A 17,863-nucleotide genomic window follows, 5' to 3' on the forward strand; every position below is an offset into this window, starting at 1 on the left:
ATAAGATCAATATGGGATTTCTCAAATTTATCCAGATTTCTCTCGAGGCCAATCGTGAGCAGGACTTCCTGGCATGATTCATGACAGCTGTGGTTTGTTCCACTGTCAGCGATGTTTCAATGTTGGCAATTCTTGAATCAACCAAGAAGTTATCCAAACTGTGATTGTTGTCCTCTTCCTTAGGCGGCATCTTCTCGCCAGACACTTTAATCATCGGTGGCGCCACCTGTTGCTGTTGCATCTTCTCTAAAGGCTTCCTAAAGCTCATCGGCGAGACGGGACTTTTTAAGCTCCGCATATTCATAATGGGTGCCAAATTGGGCGAACGAAATTCACCAAGAATCGGCGTTAATCAACGCACATTAATGGAGTTAACGTTGACCATGTTAAAACGATCTCCTTCTTCACCTTCGGAAAGCGAATAAAGCTTAGTTTGCGCCGATTAATTGGAGTGCGATTAAAGCACAGTTTGCGCCGATTTGTTTGAGTGTGTCATTCCGCAATTATAATTAAATAAATTTTCACAAAAAAATAAATATATATACGTGTATCTCTTAAACAATAAACTAGACACGTTTTTCACAAATCTTATCATTATTGCGGGTATAAAAACAGATGAGAAGTCTGGTTCGTACCGACTAAATAGCAAGGGAAAAGCCATGAACAAAAATATATGTGGTTGTATCATTTTAGAAATTTTTGGCTTCTATCAGATCAGGAATTAAAGGCCTTATCTCAAAAATAATTTCCTTAGATACCTTATCAGAAATAAGTGATTACGACCATTTTTGATTTGGTATAATATAAAATGCATAATCAAACACGAAACATAACGTATTAGCAATTAATATTATTTTTTTAGGTGATATAACAAAAAAAAAAATATGAGCACGATTCTAGCCTCAGAAAATTAATATCTTTTTGATGAGTAAAGTACCATGTCGGAATATCTCTAGATATTCCATAATACACAAAATTAATAAATACTGTCTACTATAAAATATCACTATACTTCTAATGAAGGATTACCTATACAATATTTACGGATAAACTAATGAAACTTTTAATAAACCGGAATATCATAGTGATTAAAGATTTTATGACTTTTCTCCCATATTACAAGATATATGTATTTATTAAATTCGGAGTCAATATCATATGTCATATGTCAGACACCCCATTCTATTATTTTATTTTCACAATAAACAAAATATTTTTTATCAGCTAAATGGTAATTGATAAAGATGACGCACACATGTATAGTATTAAAATCGTATAAATATTCGGGTACTCAGAAGGAGCCTTCATAACAAGTCGAATCTCCGCATTGACTTCTTCGTTAACTCTTAGGACCATTAAAGAATACGATTTAAGATGGATTCGGAATCGAAAAACGACAAATATAATGCCGATGAGCTTGTAGTACCAAATTGGTTAAACGGTGAATTCTTTCGCGAAGTACTCAGTAATGTTGAAAAGGAACCAAATATAAGGATTATTGATATTCAGATGTCTCCAGCTACTGCCAAGGGCGATCACTATGCAAGTATCATGTTTCGCTCAAAGATTTCGTATGAAACTCGAAAAGGAAAGTTCTTCAAGTCATTGATTATCAAGACAATGCCCGAACAGGAGGGTCACAAGAAAGAAATGTTGAGTAATTCCCCCATCTTTGAGACCGAGATTGGCATGTATACCAAGGCATTGCCTAAGTTTCAGGAGATATTGCGAAAGTCGGGCGATAATACAAGGCTATGTGTACCCTGTTTGTATCACAGCTTGGAGCCCCGACAGGTAATGATCTTCGAAGATCTTGTTGAGAAAGGCTACACAGTCATAAGGAATCGTGGTGGTACCATAGAGGAACTAAAGGCAGCCTATGCCAAGCTGGCTAAAATGCAAGCGGTTAGCTTTCATATTCTACACGAAGTAAGTAGTGAACAAACGTTAATCTTATTTAATGACTGTTAACAAGACTCATGACTTCCAGAATCCTGAGTATCTTCAAGAATTTAAGAATGGTATAAATGCTATGCCTAATTTAATGAATGATCCTTTTATGACAACGGGAGTAACTAATCTCCTGGAACTTATTGAGACAGTTCCAGAGTTATCAAAGTATAAACCGTATTTTAAAAGCATTGAACAAAATTATTTAAAAAGCTTTGTAGACATAATGGAAGAGTATCGTTTAAATCGACGAACCGATGGATATTACGTCTTGTGTCATGGGGACTATCATCTGCGAAACATTATGGTCAAGCATAACCCAGCTGATGGAAGCTTGGAAGATTGTATGTTACTGGATTTCCAAATGAGCCACGTTTGCCCCATATCTACTGATTTGCTCTATTCGATTTACTTGCTCATGGATGCCGAGCAACGTCGACACAACTACAAGGAATTAATAAAATTTTATTTCTCCACTTTCGTGGAGGCTTTAGAAAAAATTGGATTTAATGGGGAATTACCGAATTGTGTGGACTTTTGGAGGCAGTTGCACCGTCATAAGATTTTTGGTAAGTTTTATAAATTTATGATATAAAATGATATCTTTACTATATATACTTTCAGATATATTTTATCTTACAATACTGCCAATGGTTTTTGCAATTGAGTCGAATGCTTTTGACATCGGTGACGTGGTAGCAAACCATGAAATTCGTAAAAAGCTCTTCTTTCAAGATAAATACATCGATGAACTTAAGTATTTGTTACCCAGATTTGAAAAATTGGGATACTTTAACTAAATTAATAATAAAATTTTAAATTTGATAATACATGTATACAGGGGTATCATAAAAACGGAGAAAATCCACTTTATTTATTTTGTTATTTCATGATGAGATGCAGTTTTTCAAGGCAATAAACTTTTCTAAACTAACTAGGATTTTTGCCTATCATCTACACTATCTTTTTATTATTAAGATAAGATTAATAAGTTTTAGTTGGGATGTTTACTCACCGATAGCTAATCTTAACAATCGTAGCTATGCGCCCTCCACTCTGAAAGATAACATTCGAAATAATAACTTACATTTAATGTATGATGAAGTATTGCAGATTCTTTATTAATTAAAATCTTACATACTTGATTGAAGCTTTATATGGCCTTTACTCAGTATATAAAAATGAATGTTAGAGAATATCAATTAAGAAATTGTGATTCTCGATACTAATTGAGCATTTGTCTGAACTCTATAGCCTAATTCTCATTAAGATGCAACTCAGCAGCAATTACAACACTCACTGAATCAGCTACAAAAATTACTAAAAGGTATGCTAATTATATGTGTATATATATAGTTATGCAAGCATCCAAACAGCTTATTTACAATGGAATTTTATAGATGCTCAAAGTAACCTAGATGCAGCATTCTGGGTAAAATATATTCCAATTCCTTTAGCAAATCTTTCTGATAACACAATTGACTCATTTGTTGCGTATCCTCTACAATGTCTGCAACGTCTTCTCCATTTCGCATATAAATTATGGCAGGAAGAAACGTGGTGAGCAGAAAGAAGTCTAAAAAATTAAAATAGTTATAACCTTTTACATTTATTATATTGATAAGTTTACCATTATATCTTTTATCAAACAGCTGTCGTCTAAACTCTATCAGACTTGGTATCTTTCCCACGAATCCAATATTTTCGAGTGTTTCTAAAAAGGTTTTAAAGTAGTGGTAGATGAGTTCATTACTTTGTTCTCCGAGCTTGTCGGATCCAAAGAGCATGTAAATGGCATAAATGATATCATTGGCCATGGATCCCACGTATGACATCTGAAAGTCAAGGAGCATGCAGTCCAGGCCCTTGAACATCATGTTTCGAAGGTGAAAGTCTCCGTGACAGAGCACGTAGTATCCATTTTGTTGACGATTTTCTCTGAATTCTCGTATTATGTCGATCCAGCGATTATTTAACTTTCCGCGCATCGACTCAAAGTATTTTTGATAGGGTTTTAAGCTTTCTACATTTCCAAGCATGTCAATAAAGTTTGGCAGGGATGTGAACATAAAATCCTGCTCTAAAAAGTTCGGCAATGTGGTTATATCATATTGTAACTTTTCAAATAGTTCGGGTTGATCCAACAACAACTTGTGGCTTACTGCATGCCACTTGGCTAGCTTCTCCAGGCCAGATTTGAGCTCCTCTATGCTGGCCGATCTATTGCGAATGACGACGTAACCCTTGGTTACCAAATCCTCAAAAATCATTACCTGACGTGGCTGCAAGCTGTGATAAATGCAGGGTACACAGAATGTTGTTTCATCACCCACCTCTCTGAGTATAGCCTCGAACTTGGGCAATATTTCCGTGTACATGGCAATCTCTGTCTTAAAGATATGAGAATTATCTAGCAATTGCTTTTTGTGACCCTCCTGTTCCGGCATTGTTTTGATGATAAGCGAAATCGTGGATTTTCCAATTTTTTGCGTTGTATACTCAACGGCAGCTCGGAACATGACACTGGCATAGTGATCTCCCTTGGCACTCGCCGGGGATAGTTTAATTTTGTGTACTTTTAGTCCTGGTTCCTTCAGATAACCATCTAACACTTCCGTGAAGAATTGCGCGCTCAGCCATTGTGGAGCTTCTAACTCATCTGAGTTGCAACTGTCATTGTTGGACGACATGCTTGATCTGTAAGGCCTTTCGGTACTAACTGAAAACTATTATAGTCAAGCTCCCAATATATACAAACTGGCCTCTAAAATGTTGAGCTTTCAGAGGTTATAATGTGATAAGTGAGAGTAAGAGAGGTGCTCTCTTTGGAGAACTTAGTATCAGTTGCTTTAGTTGCTCGGTGCACTCAACTATACATAAATGTATGCAAAACGCGTGCAATGATGATAGAAAACAAAACAAAAGCTAGGGAAACTTAACAAGCTGAATGAGTACAATCTGTTGAAGGACCACAATGTAGATCTCAGTGTTTGTCATTTTACGAGAATTTGCGAATCAACGTAACTATTTGCATTCATAGTACACAGAAAGAAAATAAGGGCTTACTCAAATAAGAAATGTATTAATTTTAGCTGTGTACCTTAAATCTGAATGGTATTAAAATCACTGCCTTTTTTGAGGCGCCGAAAAAGTTAATCCAGTCTAACTACAATTATATTTATACGGTCTTTAAATATATAAATAAAATAAAATAAAATTACAAAATAAAATAAATATATCTTTAGAACTTTTGTGTGTGATTTTTTTTGAATGTAAAAAGCTTTAAATAACACCATAACACACTTTACTTTTTGTTTTTTTTTATTAACAACTTTTAAAAGCGATTTAAAGAAACTGAACGAAATTATTACTGGTAGTTTCAAATACATAGATAACATTTTTTTATTGGGTCTAAATATAAATTCACAAAGAAAAAAATTGTCGTCGTCATATACAAATTTTCTGAGCATATTGAGCTTTTAAAAGCTTGAAAGCTTGGCCCAATAAAATAAATAGTTGACCATAGAAAAGAGTATATTCAGTAAGCTGTGATCCGTTGAAGAGTTTACATTCAACTTCACTGACAGTACAACTAATTAATTTAACTAATTTAATCAAAATGGAACCGACTGCAAATAACGATAAGTTTAACGCTGATGAGCTTGAGGCACCCGACTGGTTAAGTGAGCAGTTCTTTGCGGAAGTACTCAGTCGTCATGAAAAGGCGCCAGATCTCAAAGTCATTGAAGTCAAGATGTCCCCAGCAAGTGCCAAGGGAGATCATTATGCGAGTGTCATGTTTAGAGGGGAACATCACGTATACAACAAGCAAAGGGAAATTCTCCAAATCGTTGATCGTCAAGACAATGCCCGAAGAAGATGGTCATAAAAAAGAAATGCTCGGAGACTCGAAAATCTTTGAGACGGAAATTGGAATGTACACCAAAGTCTTACCCAAGTTTGAGGAGATATTGCGTGAGGCGGGCGATGAGACTAGGTTGTATGTACCGTGTTTATATCATAGCTTGAAGCCGCGACAGGTGATGATCTTTGAAGATCTGGTGCCACAGGGCTATTCCGTTATAAGGGATCGTGAGGCAACAAAGGAGGAAATGCAGGCAGCATTGACAAAACTGGCTAAATGGCATGCAGTTAGCTTTCACTTGATAAATGAGGTATGCTTTCAATATCAGTGCCAATATGACAGTTCTTAAAACATGTTATACTTTTTAGAAACCAGATTACCTTGAGGAGTTTAAGCATGGATTATTCGATATTCCGAATTTTGCTGATGATCCCTTTGTGACATGTGGAATGAGTTCATTTATGGCCATGCTAGATAAAGTTCCTGAGTTGTCAAAATACAAACCGCAGTTCAAGAAGTTGGAAAATGATTATTTGGACCGCTTGAGGGATGTTATGCAGGAGTATCGTGAAAATCGTCAGCCTGATGGTTATTACGTCCTGTCTCATGGGGACTTTCACTTGCGCAACATGATGTTTAAGCACAGTCCAACTAATGGAGCTTTCGAAGATTGCATGTTACTTGATTTCCAAATTAGCAATATTTGTCCTATTACTGTCGACTTGATCTATGCCATTTATATGCTGATGGGACCTGAGGATCGTAAGAATAACTATAAGGAACTTATTGACTATTACTTCACCAGTTTTGTCGACACGGTTAAAAAAATTGGCTTTAAGGGGGAAATTACCAAGTTTAGCAGAGTTATGGAATCAAATTTCGAAACATAAATCCTATGGTAAGTGTCAGATATAGTGTACTTGTAATATATATCAAAAATTACTAATGCGCTAATATTTGCAGATATATTCTTGCTAACCACCTTTTTGCCAATGATGTGTGCACTTGAATCGAATGTTTTTGATCCTACTGAGGCTCTAACAAATGCTGAAACACGTCAGAAGCTGTACTTCTTAGATAATTTTGTGGAGGAAGTCAAGTATTTGTTGCCCAGATTTGAGGAGCAAGGCTACCTTGAGTAAATTCTAAGTGTTTTTTATATGTCTTCGTAAGTTATAATTAACGATTTAAAGATTTGACCCAAAAATGATCGCTTACTTTCAGATAGCATTAAATTTATTTTCAAATTGGGAAATAATTTTTAAACAGATCTGCTGTCTATTATTTTTCTTTAAAAAGGGTATTGAATATATCAATAATTTCTTGAATTACAATGACAATGACAATATGGCTTGTAAGCCAAATAAATGCAGTGTATTTATATATGCAACAAACTGAAATCATGAATTTAATCTGTTTTCAAAAATGTTCTCTCAATATGCTGGGGTGTGCGATCTTTTAATCAACATCCGGATACACAATTGTAACCTCCTTTAAATTGAATTTGCCTTTATAGAAGTCCTTGCATTTGCTTTAACTGAACTTCGTTGTTACTCAGGAAATAACCAGTAACCATACAATTGCATTTGTAAAAAGATGAATTGCGTTGTCAATGACATCTTATCATACATGAGCGAAATGAGCTTTCAAAAGCTTGAAAGTTTTAACCAATAGAATATATTTTTGATAATAGACAAGAGAGCATTGTCAGTAACCAGTGTTCCGTTATTGTGTTTACATACAAATTATCTAGCAGTTAATTGAGTGTTTAATAAAACTAATTTTAATAATATGGAACCGACGACAAATACCGACAAGTTTAACGCCGATGAGCTTAAGGCACCGGACTGATTACAAAAAAACTTCACATTCATTATGCATGAGCCAATATGATCATTCGGATTTTGTACTAAAATAAAGTCGACATTCGGGCCAAATGATGAAAATGGCGTCGAATGAGCCAAATGTGCTGTCGTGGAAATAGGCTATTAGTATCAGTTGTTTTTTTTGCTCGGTGCACTTAACTATGCATAAATGTATGCAAAACGCTTGCAATGATGATAGAAAACAAAACAAAAACTAGGGGAACTTAACAAGCTGAATGAGTACAATCTGTTGAAGGACCACAATGTAGATCTCAGTGCTTGTAATTTTACGAGAAATTGCGAATCAACGTAACTATTTGCATTAATAGTACACAGAAAGAAAATAAGGGCTTACTCAAATAAGAAATGTATTAATTTTAGCTATGTAATTTAAATCTCAACGGTATTAAAATCACTGCCTTTTTTGAGGCGCCGAAAAAGTGAATCCAGTCCAACTACAATTATATTTATATGGTCTTTAAGTTGGATAGTTGGTTATAATAAATAAAATAAAATAAAATAGCAAAATAAAATAAATATATCTTAAGATCTTTTTTGTGTGATTATTTACGGATGTAAAAAGCTTTAAATGGTAAAATAAAAAAAAAATTTTATTTTTACTTTTTGTATTTTTTTATTAACAACTTTTAAAAGCGATTTAAAGAAACTAAATTTGATTACGAATTTAAAAGCATATTCAGTGAGCAGCACTTTGTGAACTAAATTATTACTGATAGTTTCAAATAGATAGATAACATTTTGTTATTGGGTCTAAATACAATTTCACAAAGAAATGAATTGCCGTCGTCATAAACAAATTTTCTGAGCATATTGAGCTTTTAAAAGCTTGAAAGCTTGGCCCAATCAAATAAATAGTTGACCATATAATAGAGTATATTCAGTAAGCTGAGATCCGTTGAAGTGTTTACATTCAACTTTACTGACAGTACAACTAATTAATTTAACTAATTTAATCAAAATGGAACCGACTGCAAATAACGATAAGTTTAACGCCGATGAGCTTGAGGCACCCGACTGGTTAAGTGCGCAGTTCTTTGCGGAAGTACTCAGTCGTCATGAAAAGGCGCCAGATCTCAAAGTCATTGAAGTCAAGATGTCCCCAGCAAGTGCCAAGGGAGATCATTATGCGAGTGTCATGTTTAGAGGGAACATCACGTATACAACAAGCAAAGGGAAATTCTCCAAATCGTTGATCGTCAAGACAATGCCCGAAGAAGATGGTCATAAAAAAGAAATGCTCGGAGACTCGAAAATCTTTGAGACGGAAATTGGAATGTACACCAAAGTCTTACCCAAGTTTGAGGAGATATTGCGTGAGGCGGGCGATGAGACTAGGTTGTATGTACCGTGTTTATATCATAGCTTGAAGCCGCGACAGGTGATGATCTTTGAAGATCTTGTGCCACAGGGCTATTCCGTTATAAGGGATCGTGAGGCAACAAAGGAGGAAATGCAAGTAGCTTTAAAGAAACTGGCCAAATGGCAGGCTGTTAGCTTTCACTTGATAAATGAGGTATGTTTTCAATATCAGTGCCAATTTGACAACTCTTAAAATATGTTATACTTTTTAGAAACCAGATTACCTTGAGGAATTTAAGCATGGATTGTTCGATATTCCGAATTTTGCTGATGATCCCTTTGTGACATGTGGGATGAGTTCATTTATGTCCATGCTAGATAAAATTCCTGAGCTGTCGAAATACAAACCGCAGTTCAAGAAGTTGGAAAATGATTATCTGGACCGCTTGAGGGATGTTATGCAGGAGTATCGTGAAAATCGTCAGCCTGATGGTTATTACGTCCTGTCTCATGGGGACTTTCACTTGCGCAACATGATGTTTAAGCACAGTCCAACTAATGGAGCTTTCGAAGATTGCATGTTACTTGATTTCCAAATTAGCAATATTTGTCCTATTACTGTCGACTTGATCTATGCCATTTATATGCTGATGGGACCTGAGGATCGTAAGAATAACTATAAGGAACTTATTGACTATTACTTCACCAGTTTTGTCGACACGGTTAAAAAAATTGGCTTTAAGGGGAAATTACCAAGTTTAGCAGAGTTATGGAATCAAATTTCGAAACATAAATCCTATGGTAAGTGTCAGATATAGTGTACTTGTAATATATATCAAAAATTACTAATGCGCTAATATTTGCAGATATATTCTTGCTAACCACCTTTTTGCCAATGATGTGTGCACTTGAATCGAATGTTTTTGATCCTACTGAGGCTCTAACAAATGCTGAAACACGTCAGAAGCTGTACTTCTTAGATAATTTTGTGGAGGAAGTCAAGTATTTGTTGCCCAGATTTGAGGAGCAAGGCTACCTTGAGTAAATTCTAAGTGTTTTTTATATGTCTTCGTAAGTTATAATTAACGATTTAAAGATTTGACCCAAAAATGATCGCTTACTTTCAGATAGCATTAAATTTATTTTCAAATTGGGAAATAATTTTTAAACAGATCTGCTGTCTATTATTTTTCTTTAAAAAGGGTATTGAATATATCAATAATTTCTTGAATTACAATGACAATGACAATATGGCTTGTAAGCCAAATAAATGCAGTGTATTTATATATGCAACAAACTGAAATCATGAATTTAATCTGTTTTCAAAATGTTCTCTCAATATGCTGGGGTGTGCGATCTTTTAATCAACATCCGGATACACAATTGTAACCTCCTTTAAATTGAATTTGCCTTTATAGAAGTCCTTGCATTTGCTTTAACTGAACTTCGTTGTTACTCAGGAAATAACCAGTAACCATACAATTGCATTTGTAAAAAGATGAATTGCGTTGTCAATGACATCTTATCATACATGAGCGAAATGAGCTTTCAAAAGCTTGAAAGTTTTAACCAATAGAATATATTTTTGATAATAGACAAGAGAGCATTGTCAGTAACCAGTGTTCCGTTATTGTGTTTACATACAAATTATCTAGCAGTTAATTGAGTGTTTAATAAAACTAATTTTAATAATATGGAACCGACGACAAATACCGACAAGTTTAACGCCGATGAGCTTAAGGCACCGGACTGATTACAAAAAAACTTCACATTCATTATGCATGAGCCAATATGATCATTCGGATTTTGTACTAAAATAAAGTCGACATTCGGGCCAAATGATGAAAATGGCGTCGAATGAGCCAAATGTGCTGTCGTGGAAATAGGCTATTAGTATCAGTTGTTTTTTTTGCTCGGTGCACTTAACTATGCATAAATGTATGCAAAACGCTTGCAATGATGATAGAAAACAAAACAAAAACTAGGGGAACTTAACAAGCTGAATGAGTACAATCTGTTGAAGGACCACAATGTAGATCTCAGTGCTTGTAATTTTACGAGAAATTGCGAATCAACGTAACTATTTGCATTCATAGTACACAGAAAGAAAATAAGGGCTTACTCAAATAAGAAATGTATTAATTTTAGCTGTGTAATTTAAATCTCAACGGTATTAAAATCACTGCCTTTTTTGAGGCGCCGAAAAAGTGAATCCAGTCCAACTACAATTATATTTATATGGTCTTTAAGTTGGATAGTTGGTTATAATAAATAAAATAAAATAAAATAGCAAAATAAAATAAATATATCTTAAGATCTTTTTTGTGTGATTATTTACGGATGTAAAAAGCTTTAAATGGTAAAATAAAAAAAAAATTTTATTTTTACTTTTTGTATTTTTTTATTAACAACTTTTAAAAGCGATTTAAAGAAACTAAATTTGATTACGAATTTAAAAGCATATTCAGTGAGCAGCACTTTGTGAACTAAATTATTACTGATAGTTTCAAATAGATAGATAACATTTTGTTATTGGGTCTAAATACAATTTCACAAAGAAATGAATTGCCGTCGTCATAAACAAATTTTCTGAGCATATTGAGCTTTTAAAAGCTTGAAAGCTTGGCCCAATCAAATAAATAGTTGACCATATAATAGAGTATATTCAGTAAGCTGAGATCCGTTGAAGTGTTTACATTCAACTTTACTGACAGTACAACTAATTAATTTAACTAATTTAATCAAAATGGAACCGACTGCAAATAACGATAAGTTTAACGCCGATGAGCTTGAGGCACCCGACTGGTTAAGTGAGCAGTTCTTTGCGGAAGTACTCAGTCGTCATGAAAAGGCGCCAGATCTCAAAGTCATTGAAGTCAAGATGTCCCCAGCAAGTGCCAAGGGAGATCATTATGCGAGTGTCATGTTTAGAGGGAACATCACGTATACAACAAGCAAAGGAAAATTCTCCAAATCGTTGATCGTCAAGACAATGCCCGAAGAAGATGGTCATAAAAAAGAAATGCTCGGAGACTCGAAAATCTTTGAGACGGAAATTGGAATGTACACCAAAGTCTTACCCAAGTTTGAGGAGATATTGCGTGAGGCGGGCGATGAGACTAGATTGTATGTACCGTGTTTATATCATAGCTTGAAGCCGCGACAGGTGATGATCTTTGAAGATCTGGTGCCACAGGGCTATTCCGTTATAAGGGATCGTGAGGCAACAAAGGAGGAAATGCAGGCAGCATTGACAAAACTGGCTAAATGGCATGCAGTTAGCTTTCACTTGATAAATGAGGTATGTTTTCAATATCAGTGCCAATTTGACAACTCTTAAAATATGTTATACTTTTTAGAAACCAGATTACCTTGAGGAGTTTAAGCATGGATTATTCGATATTCCGAATTTTGCTGATGATCCCTTTGTGACATGTGGGATGAGTTCATTTATGTCCATGCTAGATAAAATTCCTGAGCTGTCGAAATACAAACCGCAGTTCAAGAAGTTGGAAAAGGATTATTTGGAGCGCTTGAGGGATGTTATGCAGGAGTATCGTGAAAATCGTCAGCCTGATGGATATTACGTTCTGTGTCATGGAGATTTTCATTTGCGCAACATGATGTTTAAGCACAGTCCAACTAATGGAGCTTTCGAAGATTGCATGTTACTTGATTTCCAAATTAGCAATATTTGTCCTATTACAATCGACTTGATCTACGCCATTTATATGCTGATGGGACCTGAGGATCGTAAGAACAACTATAAGGAACTTATTGACTATTACTTCACCAGTTTTGTCGATACGTTAAAAAAAATTGGGTTTAAGGGGAAATTACCTTGTTCAGCTGAGTTATGGAATCAAATTTCAAAACATAAATCCTATGGTAAGTGTCTGGTAAAATATACTCGTAATGTATATAAAAAGTTACTAATGCGCTAATATTTGCAGATATATTCTTGTTAACCACATTTTTGCCAATGATGTGTGCACTTAAAACGAATGTTTTTGATCCTGCTGAGATTTTAACAAATGCGGAAACACGTCAGAAGCTGTACTTCTTAGATAATTTTGTGGAGGAAGTCAAGTATTTGTTGCCCAGATTTGAGGAGCAAGGCTACCTTGATTAAATTCTAAGTGTTTTTATATGTCTTCGTTAGTTAAAATTAACGATTTAAAGATTTGTCCAAAAATTATCGCTTACTTTCAGATAGCATTAAATTTATTTTCAAATTGGGAAATAATTTTTAAACAGATCTGCTGTCTATTATTTTTCTTTAAAAAGGGTATTGAATATATCAATAATTTCTTGAATAACAATGACAATATGGCTTGTGAGCCAAATAAATGCAGTGTATTTATATATTCAACAAACTGAAATCATTAATTTATTCTGTTTTCAGAAATGTTCTCTCAATATGCTGGGGTATGCGATCTTTTAATCAACATCTGGAAACACAATTGTAACCTCCTTTAAATTTAATTTGCCTTTATAGAAGTCCTTGCATTTGCTTTAACTGAACTTCGTTACTCAGGAAATAACCAGTAACCATATTTGTAAAAAATGAATCTGGAATGAGTTCATTTATTGCTATGATGGATAAGATTACTAAACTGTCACGGTACAAAGCTCTGTTTAAGATATGGGAAAATAATTATCTGGACCGCTTGAGGAATGTTATGCAGGAGTATCGTGAAAATCGTCAGCCTGATGAATATTACGTCCTGTGTCATGGAGACTTGTCAAATGGTCGCTAGCTATCAGTAAGCATACTATTTTTCTATAATAATGCTTTAACTATGTTTTAATCGATATAACAAACGGAAATCAAGTATTTATTTGTTCTCTCTTTATACTTATTTAAATTAACGGCTGTAAACTCAAATTTTATATCTTTTAATACTAATTTGTCGGTTTGGAAGCCCTCGCATTTGATCGAACTGAACTGTATTATTTCTAAGAAAATTATGTGTCCAAAAAACCAGATAGTTCAAACTCCTTGACGGTACGTTGTAAAAATGCCCGATATTTGGGATTTTCAACGTTTTCACGTCGAAAACGATCGCCAGTCTCAGTGCGAGAGTTCAAATCCTCTAGGTTGTCAAAACCAGCCCCTTCCCTGAATATCAGGGGAGTTAGGCAAGTTGCTCCAATGACACCTAAGGAAAATATGAAATTTTTGTTTAACCTCTATGGAAGGGAATATCAATCAAAGACAAACAACTTACCAATTAGGCTGTTCTTGATCAGGTCAATATGGATCTCTTTAAGTGTGGGAATGTGTCCCTGGTACTTTAATTTTTCTAGGGTTTGTTGGAGCACCCTGTGGTACTGGTGTATAACATACTTATAATGCACCTTGCGAACATTTTCATTGAATGAGCCAAAAAGGAAGTAGTTAAGGTCGACAGCTGGAGAACCCACATAGGCTAACTGGAAGTCCAACTGGAAAAGATTCAATGATTATAATATCATGTAACATCTGATCATAAATATATGTTTACTTACGGCAACAACGTTGTCGGGCTCTTTCGTTTCGTTGTTGATGTGAAACATTAGATTGTTAATCCAAATATCTGCCATGCTAAAGACCTTGAAGCTCTTCTGCTGCTCCTCGTACATGCTGATTGCACTCTGGAGAACATTTTCGGCCAGCTTGAACATTTTCTCGGTGATCTCTTCGAAGCCCTTCCAGTGAGCAATCTCCTCAGCAACGCAGCGAATGTTTACCGGGAAGAAACTGAGAAAGTCACGTCTATCGGGGTTGCGAGAAATGGGCGCCTCGTTAAAGAACTCAAGCACTTCTGGATTCTCTTTGGCAATGACGGCACTGCAGGCATGTAACTTGGCCAGCTTCTCGATGGTGGGCAGCACATAATCCAAGTTGAGCAGACGACCACGTTCAAAGTTCTCAAATCCACTTAACTGCATGTCCTCCAATATGAGAAAGGGCTCCGGACTCTCCGTTGTATAATAACACTTGGGAGCGATTTGCGTCTTGTCGCCAATTGACTCGAGCAGTGACTGAACTCTGGGTAGCACCTCTTTATAGGCTAATATTTCGCGTTTGAAGAGCTTGCTTCGCAATGCAATGGCACCCGTCTGACCCTTTGGATGATCCTTGACGAACACCGAAAACTTACTCTTGACATCTCCACGCTGCAGATTGAAACACGCCCGATGCATTTCGCTCGCAAATCCGACGACGACATCTCCCACATTGGCACTCTTCACCAGCAAATCGCTCACCGTCAGCTGCTCCTCTTTGAAGTGCTCCTTAAGTACATCTTGCAGGAACTCTGCTGTCAGCCACTCGGGTGCCACATAGTTCACATTCTTACCAGTGCCCATTTCAATTTCTCAATTTTTTTTTAATTTTTTAAGTCAGCTGACTATGGAAAAAAACCGCAGCTGAGCAGCTAAGCGCTTTCAACTGTTGTGTTCGTAAGTTAAACGGAGAGTGACGTTCCGTGAGAGAGGCACCCGCATGAAAAGCTTTAGCTGCCATCTGCTCACGTGCCTTTAGCATAAGCTACGAGTGTGTGTATGTGTGTGTAAAAAGCTCTCTCTGTTTTTAGCTTTTGAGTGTCAAGCTTATCAACTGACCGCCTCGCTGGCGGTTTGAATGAGACGTGACAAGTGTGCATTGATAAGAAGGTAAATATTCCGGCTAGTGTACTATGAAATACCCTAGATCGCATTAATGTAAAAAGAAAATTAACTATGTAATACCCTAAATGAAAAAGCTGTTTATTTGTACATGTTTATTTGTTTCTGATGTTAGAGATGTGAGAAAGTACACTTATAAGTACAAGTATAAATATAGTATAAATCAGATCTGTTTAGGGTATTTCTTGGCTTATCAGTTTTGACTCGGACGTTTTGACTTTGCCGCAGCGTAACAAAAGATAATCATTTAGATAGTCAAACTCACTGATATTTACAGAAGGAGGAAATTCGTGAACAGGTAAGTCAACAATCTAGAATTCTAGAAGGCCACGCCGATGCAGAAACGGGAATATGCTAAGGGCAGCGCGTACATATAGGGGATTTGTATATACCTTGGCGCGAACTCGATCCCCATCCTCACCAGGTTGCATGAGTTTTGGCAGACTGGCATCCTTGTCCACAGGCAACAGAATGAGCACCAGATGCGTAAATGTAGTAAAGTATCCTAGAAGGCAGGGAATACATATGAGTTGGTAAATAGATTAGTTGATGCCAGAACGCACTCACCCCAAAATCCATATTTGATCATACTCATGTGCAGTTCCTTGAGTAATGGCAGAGGTTTGGCATAGTTGAGTAGTTTAAGACTTTGGATAAGATGAGTGTGATAGATTCTAATGAAGTAATCAAACTGTTTAATTCGAATACCGTGATGGGAGGAACAGATTATAAGTTCCCAAAGATCTTGGGCGGGAGAACCCCATCTACAGCGCTGGAAGTCAACAAAGCGTAGATCGTTGATATCGCAGGCTAAAGAGGCATTTAGTAGAATATTTCCAGACCAAAAATCTCCATGATTAAGTACTTTGAATTCCTGAGGATCGCTGTTAAAGCAACTTGCTGCGCATTGCACAAACTGATCCGCTGTGGGCTATGGACCAAGTGGCAGATATATAAGTTAATGATAATAAATAGGTACTTGAGTTTACTTACAATACGACTGGCATATTGCTCAGGATTCGTAAAGCCCCAGGAAGACATTGCTGTCTTATAGCTCTGAATACGGGCCTGATAAGTCTTGGATTTATTATAGTTTGCTGGCAAATAAACACGCTGAAAGTCCTCAGGAAAAGAACCATAGAGTTGATGCCACACAGCACTTGCTGCATGAAATTCAGCTAGTTTTTCCAGAACACGCTGCATTTGCTTCAAATTGAAACCCTTAAGGCGATTGATATTGACAAACTTTTTGGTTCTTAAATCCTCCAACACAAGAGTGATGCGTCCATTTACATTCTCCGCCAAGTGACATTTGGGTCCAAACTTGACAGTCCTGCCATGCTGCTGATAGAGCTGCTCCAGTTGGGGTATGATCAGCTCGTACATCTGTTTCTCTTTGGGAAAGATGTTCAAGGTATTGATAAACCCAATGCCCTCGGCATCAGTCAACATTGTTTTCAAAATGTATGACTTCTGTTGTGTGAATCCATCTATAGAATCAGTACATAACAGGGATTAGGTCAGCTTGGTTAACATATACCCTGCTATTTACCTTTGCTCACCTTTCATTTCGATGTCGATGATAATGCGCATTAACAACGACGTGGAGGTGGAGCACTCACTCTCGCCCGGAGACGTTGCTGGTATTATCGAGAGATTCAAAATTTTGCGAAAATCGCTGAGTTCACGTTTGAGCAACTTTTTTAAGTATGCCTCATTGATCCATCCCGGTATGTTTACGCGTATATCATTTGATTCACAAAATTTGTTACTGTTATCGGGCATTCTGGCAAGAGATCATTAATTCAATTCGTTCTGTTATACACTGTGCTATATTGTTCAATTCTATTATATGAACAATCGTACTCTGTTCTATTCGGTTTCCTCAGTTCTGTTCTGTTCGAAACGAACAACGAGTCGCAACTGTTTGCATTCTTATCAAGCACAATTTAAGGCCCCTGTTTCTTGGCTCCGTTGCACGCATAATAGTATATATACTTAATATTCTCGTTAAGGTGTCACTGCGACTACCAGGGAGGGAGGGAGTTAGCGGCTCCCACTTAAAATCTTATCACGTATTTCTCGCTGAACGAGTTATCATTCGTTCAGCTCAATCGTTTCGTCAAGTGTTTGCTTAATTGGTTAATATTAATAAGAGAGCGGAAGAGCATGAGAATGCTTAAGAGAGCAA

General features: G+C 36.2%; 5 protein-coding genes and 1 pseudogene across 6 annotated transcripts; 4 read left to right on the forward strand and 2 right to left on the reverse strand.

Moving 5' to 3' along the window:
- Window positions 1-1,374: 1,374 nt before the first annotated feature.
- Window positions 1,375-2,786, forward strand: LOC117792425. Its single transcript, XM_034632576.1, has 3 exons — window positions 1,375-1,929; window positions 1,991-2,519; window positions 2,575-2,786. The coding sequence occupies exons 1-3, from the start codon at window positions 1,375-1,377 to the stop codon at window positions 2,748-2,750; spliced, it is 1,260 nt and encodes a 419-aa protein (XP_034488467.1). The 3' UTR covers window positions 2,751-2,786.
- Window positions 2,787-3,160: 374 nt separating this feature from the next.
- LOC117791754 lies at window positions 3,161-4,677 on the reverse strand. Its single transcript, XM_034631627.1, has 2 exons — window positions 3,581-4,677; window positions 3,161-3,526 (listed from the first exon to the last, which is right to left on the reverse strand). Exons 1-2 carry the CDS (start codon window positions 4,638-4,640, stop codon window positions 3,345-3,347), a joined length of 1,242 nt encoding a protein of 413 aa, XP_034487518.1. The 5' UTR covers window positions 4,641-4,677; the 3' UTR covers window positions 3,161-3,344.
- A 795-nt stretch (window positions 4,678-5,472) lies between these two features.
- Window positions 5,473-7,085, forward strand: LOC117792309 (annotated as a pseudogene).
- Window positions 7,086-7,511: 426 nt separating this feature from the next.
- LOC117792307 lies at window positions 7,512-10,173 on the forward strand. Of its 2 annotated transcripts, XM_034632381.1 has the most exons (4): window positions 7,512-7,626; window positions 8,680-9,214; window positions 9,273-9,801; window positions 9,867-10,173. In XM_034632381.1, exons 1-4 carry the CDS (start codon window positions 7,607-7,609, stop codon window positions 10,043-10,045), a joined length of 1,263 nt encoding a protein of 420 aa, XP_034488272.1. In that variant the 5' UTR covers window positions 7,512-7,606; the 3' UTR covers window positions 10,046-10,173. The 2 variants fall into 2 exon arrangements, with proteins under 2 accessions (XP_034488272.1, XP_034488271.1); XM_034632380.1 differs by lacking the exon at window positions 7,512-7,626 and having other exon boundaries at window positions 8,572-9,214.
- A 1,497-nt stretch (window positions 10,174-11,670) lies between these two features.
- On the forward strand, window positions 11,671-13,377 carry LOC117792308. Its single transcript, XM_034632382.1, has 3 exons — window positions 11,671-12,301; window positions 12,360-12,888; window positions 12,954-13,377. The coding sequence occupies exons 1-3, from the start codon at window positions 11,747-11,749 to the stop codon at window positions 13,130-13,132; spliced, it is 1,263 nt and encodes a 420-aa protein (XP_034488273.1). The 5' UTR covers window positions 11,671-11,746; the 3' UTR covers window positions 13,133-13,377.
- A 424-nt stretch (window positions 13,378-13,801) lies between these two features.
- On the reverse strand, window positions 13,802-17,590 carry LOC117792426. The gene is made up of 7 exons (XM_034632577.1): window positions 17,235-17,590; window positions 16,666-17,162; window positions 16,240-16,603; window positions 15,992-16,177; window positions 14,512-15,362; window positions 14,232-14,448; window positions 13,802-14,162 (listed from the first exon to the last, which is right to left on the reverse strand). Exons 1-7 carry the CDS (start codon window positions 17,455-17,457, stop codon window positions 13,969-13,971), a joined length of 2,532 nt encoding a protein of 843 aa, XP_034488468.1. The 5' UTR covers window positions 17,458-17,590; the 3' UTR covers window positions 13,802-13,968.
- Window positions 17,591-17,863: the final 273 nt, after the last annotated feature.

The sequence above is a fragment of the Drosophila innubila genome, assembly GCF_004354385.1.
Source record: "Drosophila innubila isolate TH190305 chromosome 3R unlocalized genomic scaffold, UK_Dinn_1.0 2_E_3R, whole genome shotgun sequence".
Classification (NCBI taxonomy): domain Eukaryota; kingdom Metazoa; phylum Arthropoda; class Insecta; order Diptera; family Drosophilidae; genus Drosophila; species Drosophila innubila.

Coding starts and splice junctions, on each gene's coding strand:
- LOC117792425 (XM_034632576.1), top strand. CDS start 1,375: ATGGATTCGGAATCGAAAAACGACAAATATAATGCCGATGAGCTTGTA. Junction 1,930..1,990: donor GCTTTCATATTCTACACGAA/GTAAGTAGTGAA, acceptor CATGACTTCCAG/AATCCTGAGTATCTTCAAGA. Junction 2,520..2,574: donor GCACCGTCATAAGATTTTTG/GTAAGTTTTATA, acceptor ATATACTTTCAG/ATATATTTTATCTTACAATA.
- LOC117791754 (XM_034631627.1), bottom strand. CDS start 4,640: ATGTCGTCCAACAATGACAGTTGCAACTCAGATGAGTTAGAAGCTCCA. Junction 3,527..3,580: donor GTTTGATAAAAGATATAATG/GTAAACTTATCA, acceptor TTAATTTTTTAG/ACTTCTTTCTGCTCACCACG.
- LOC117792307 (XM_034632381.1), top strand. CDS start 7,607: ATGGAACCGACGACAAATAC. Junction 7,627..8,679: donor ATGGAACCGACGACAAATAC/CGACAAGTTTAA, acceptor GACTGCAAATAA/CGATAAGTTTAACGCCGATG. Junction 9,802..9,866: donor TTCGAAACATAAATCCTATG/GTAAGTGTCAGA, acceptor TAATATTTGCAG/ATATATTCTTGCTAACCACC.
- LOC117792308 (XM_034632382.1), top strand. CDS start 11,747: ATGGAACCGACTGCAAATAACGATAAGTTTAACGCCGATGAGCTTGAG. Junction 12,302..12,359: donor GCTTTCACTTGATAAATGAG/GTATGTTTTCAA, acceptor TATACTTTTTAG/AAACCAGATTACCTTGAGGA. Junction 12,889..12,953: donor TTCAAAACATAAATCCTATG/GTAAGTGTCTGG, acceptor TAATATTTGCAG/ATATATTCTTGTTAACCACA.
- LOC117792426 (XM_034632577.1), bottom strand. CDS start 17,457: ATGCCCGATAACAGTAACAAATTTTGTGAATCAAATGATATACGCGTA. Junction 16,604..16,665: donor AGCAATATGCCAGTCGTATT/GTAAGTAAACTC, acceptor CTTGGTCCATAG/CCCACAGCGGATCAGTTTGT. Junction 14,449..14,511: donor AGCCCGACAACGTTGTTGCC/GTAAGTAAACAT, acceptor AATCTTTTCCAG/TTGGACTTCCAGTTAGCCTA.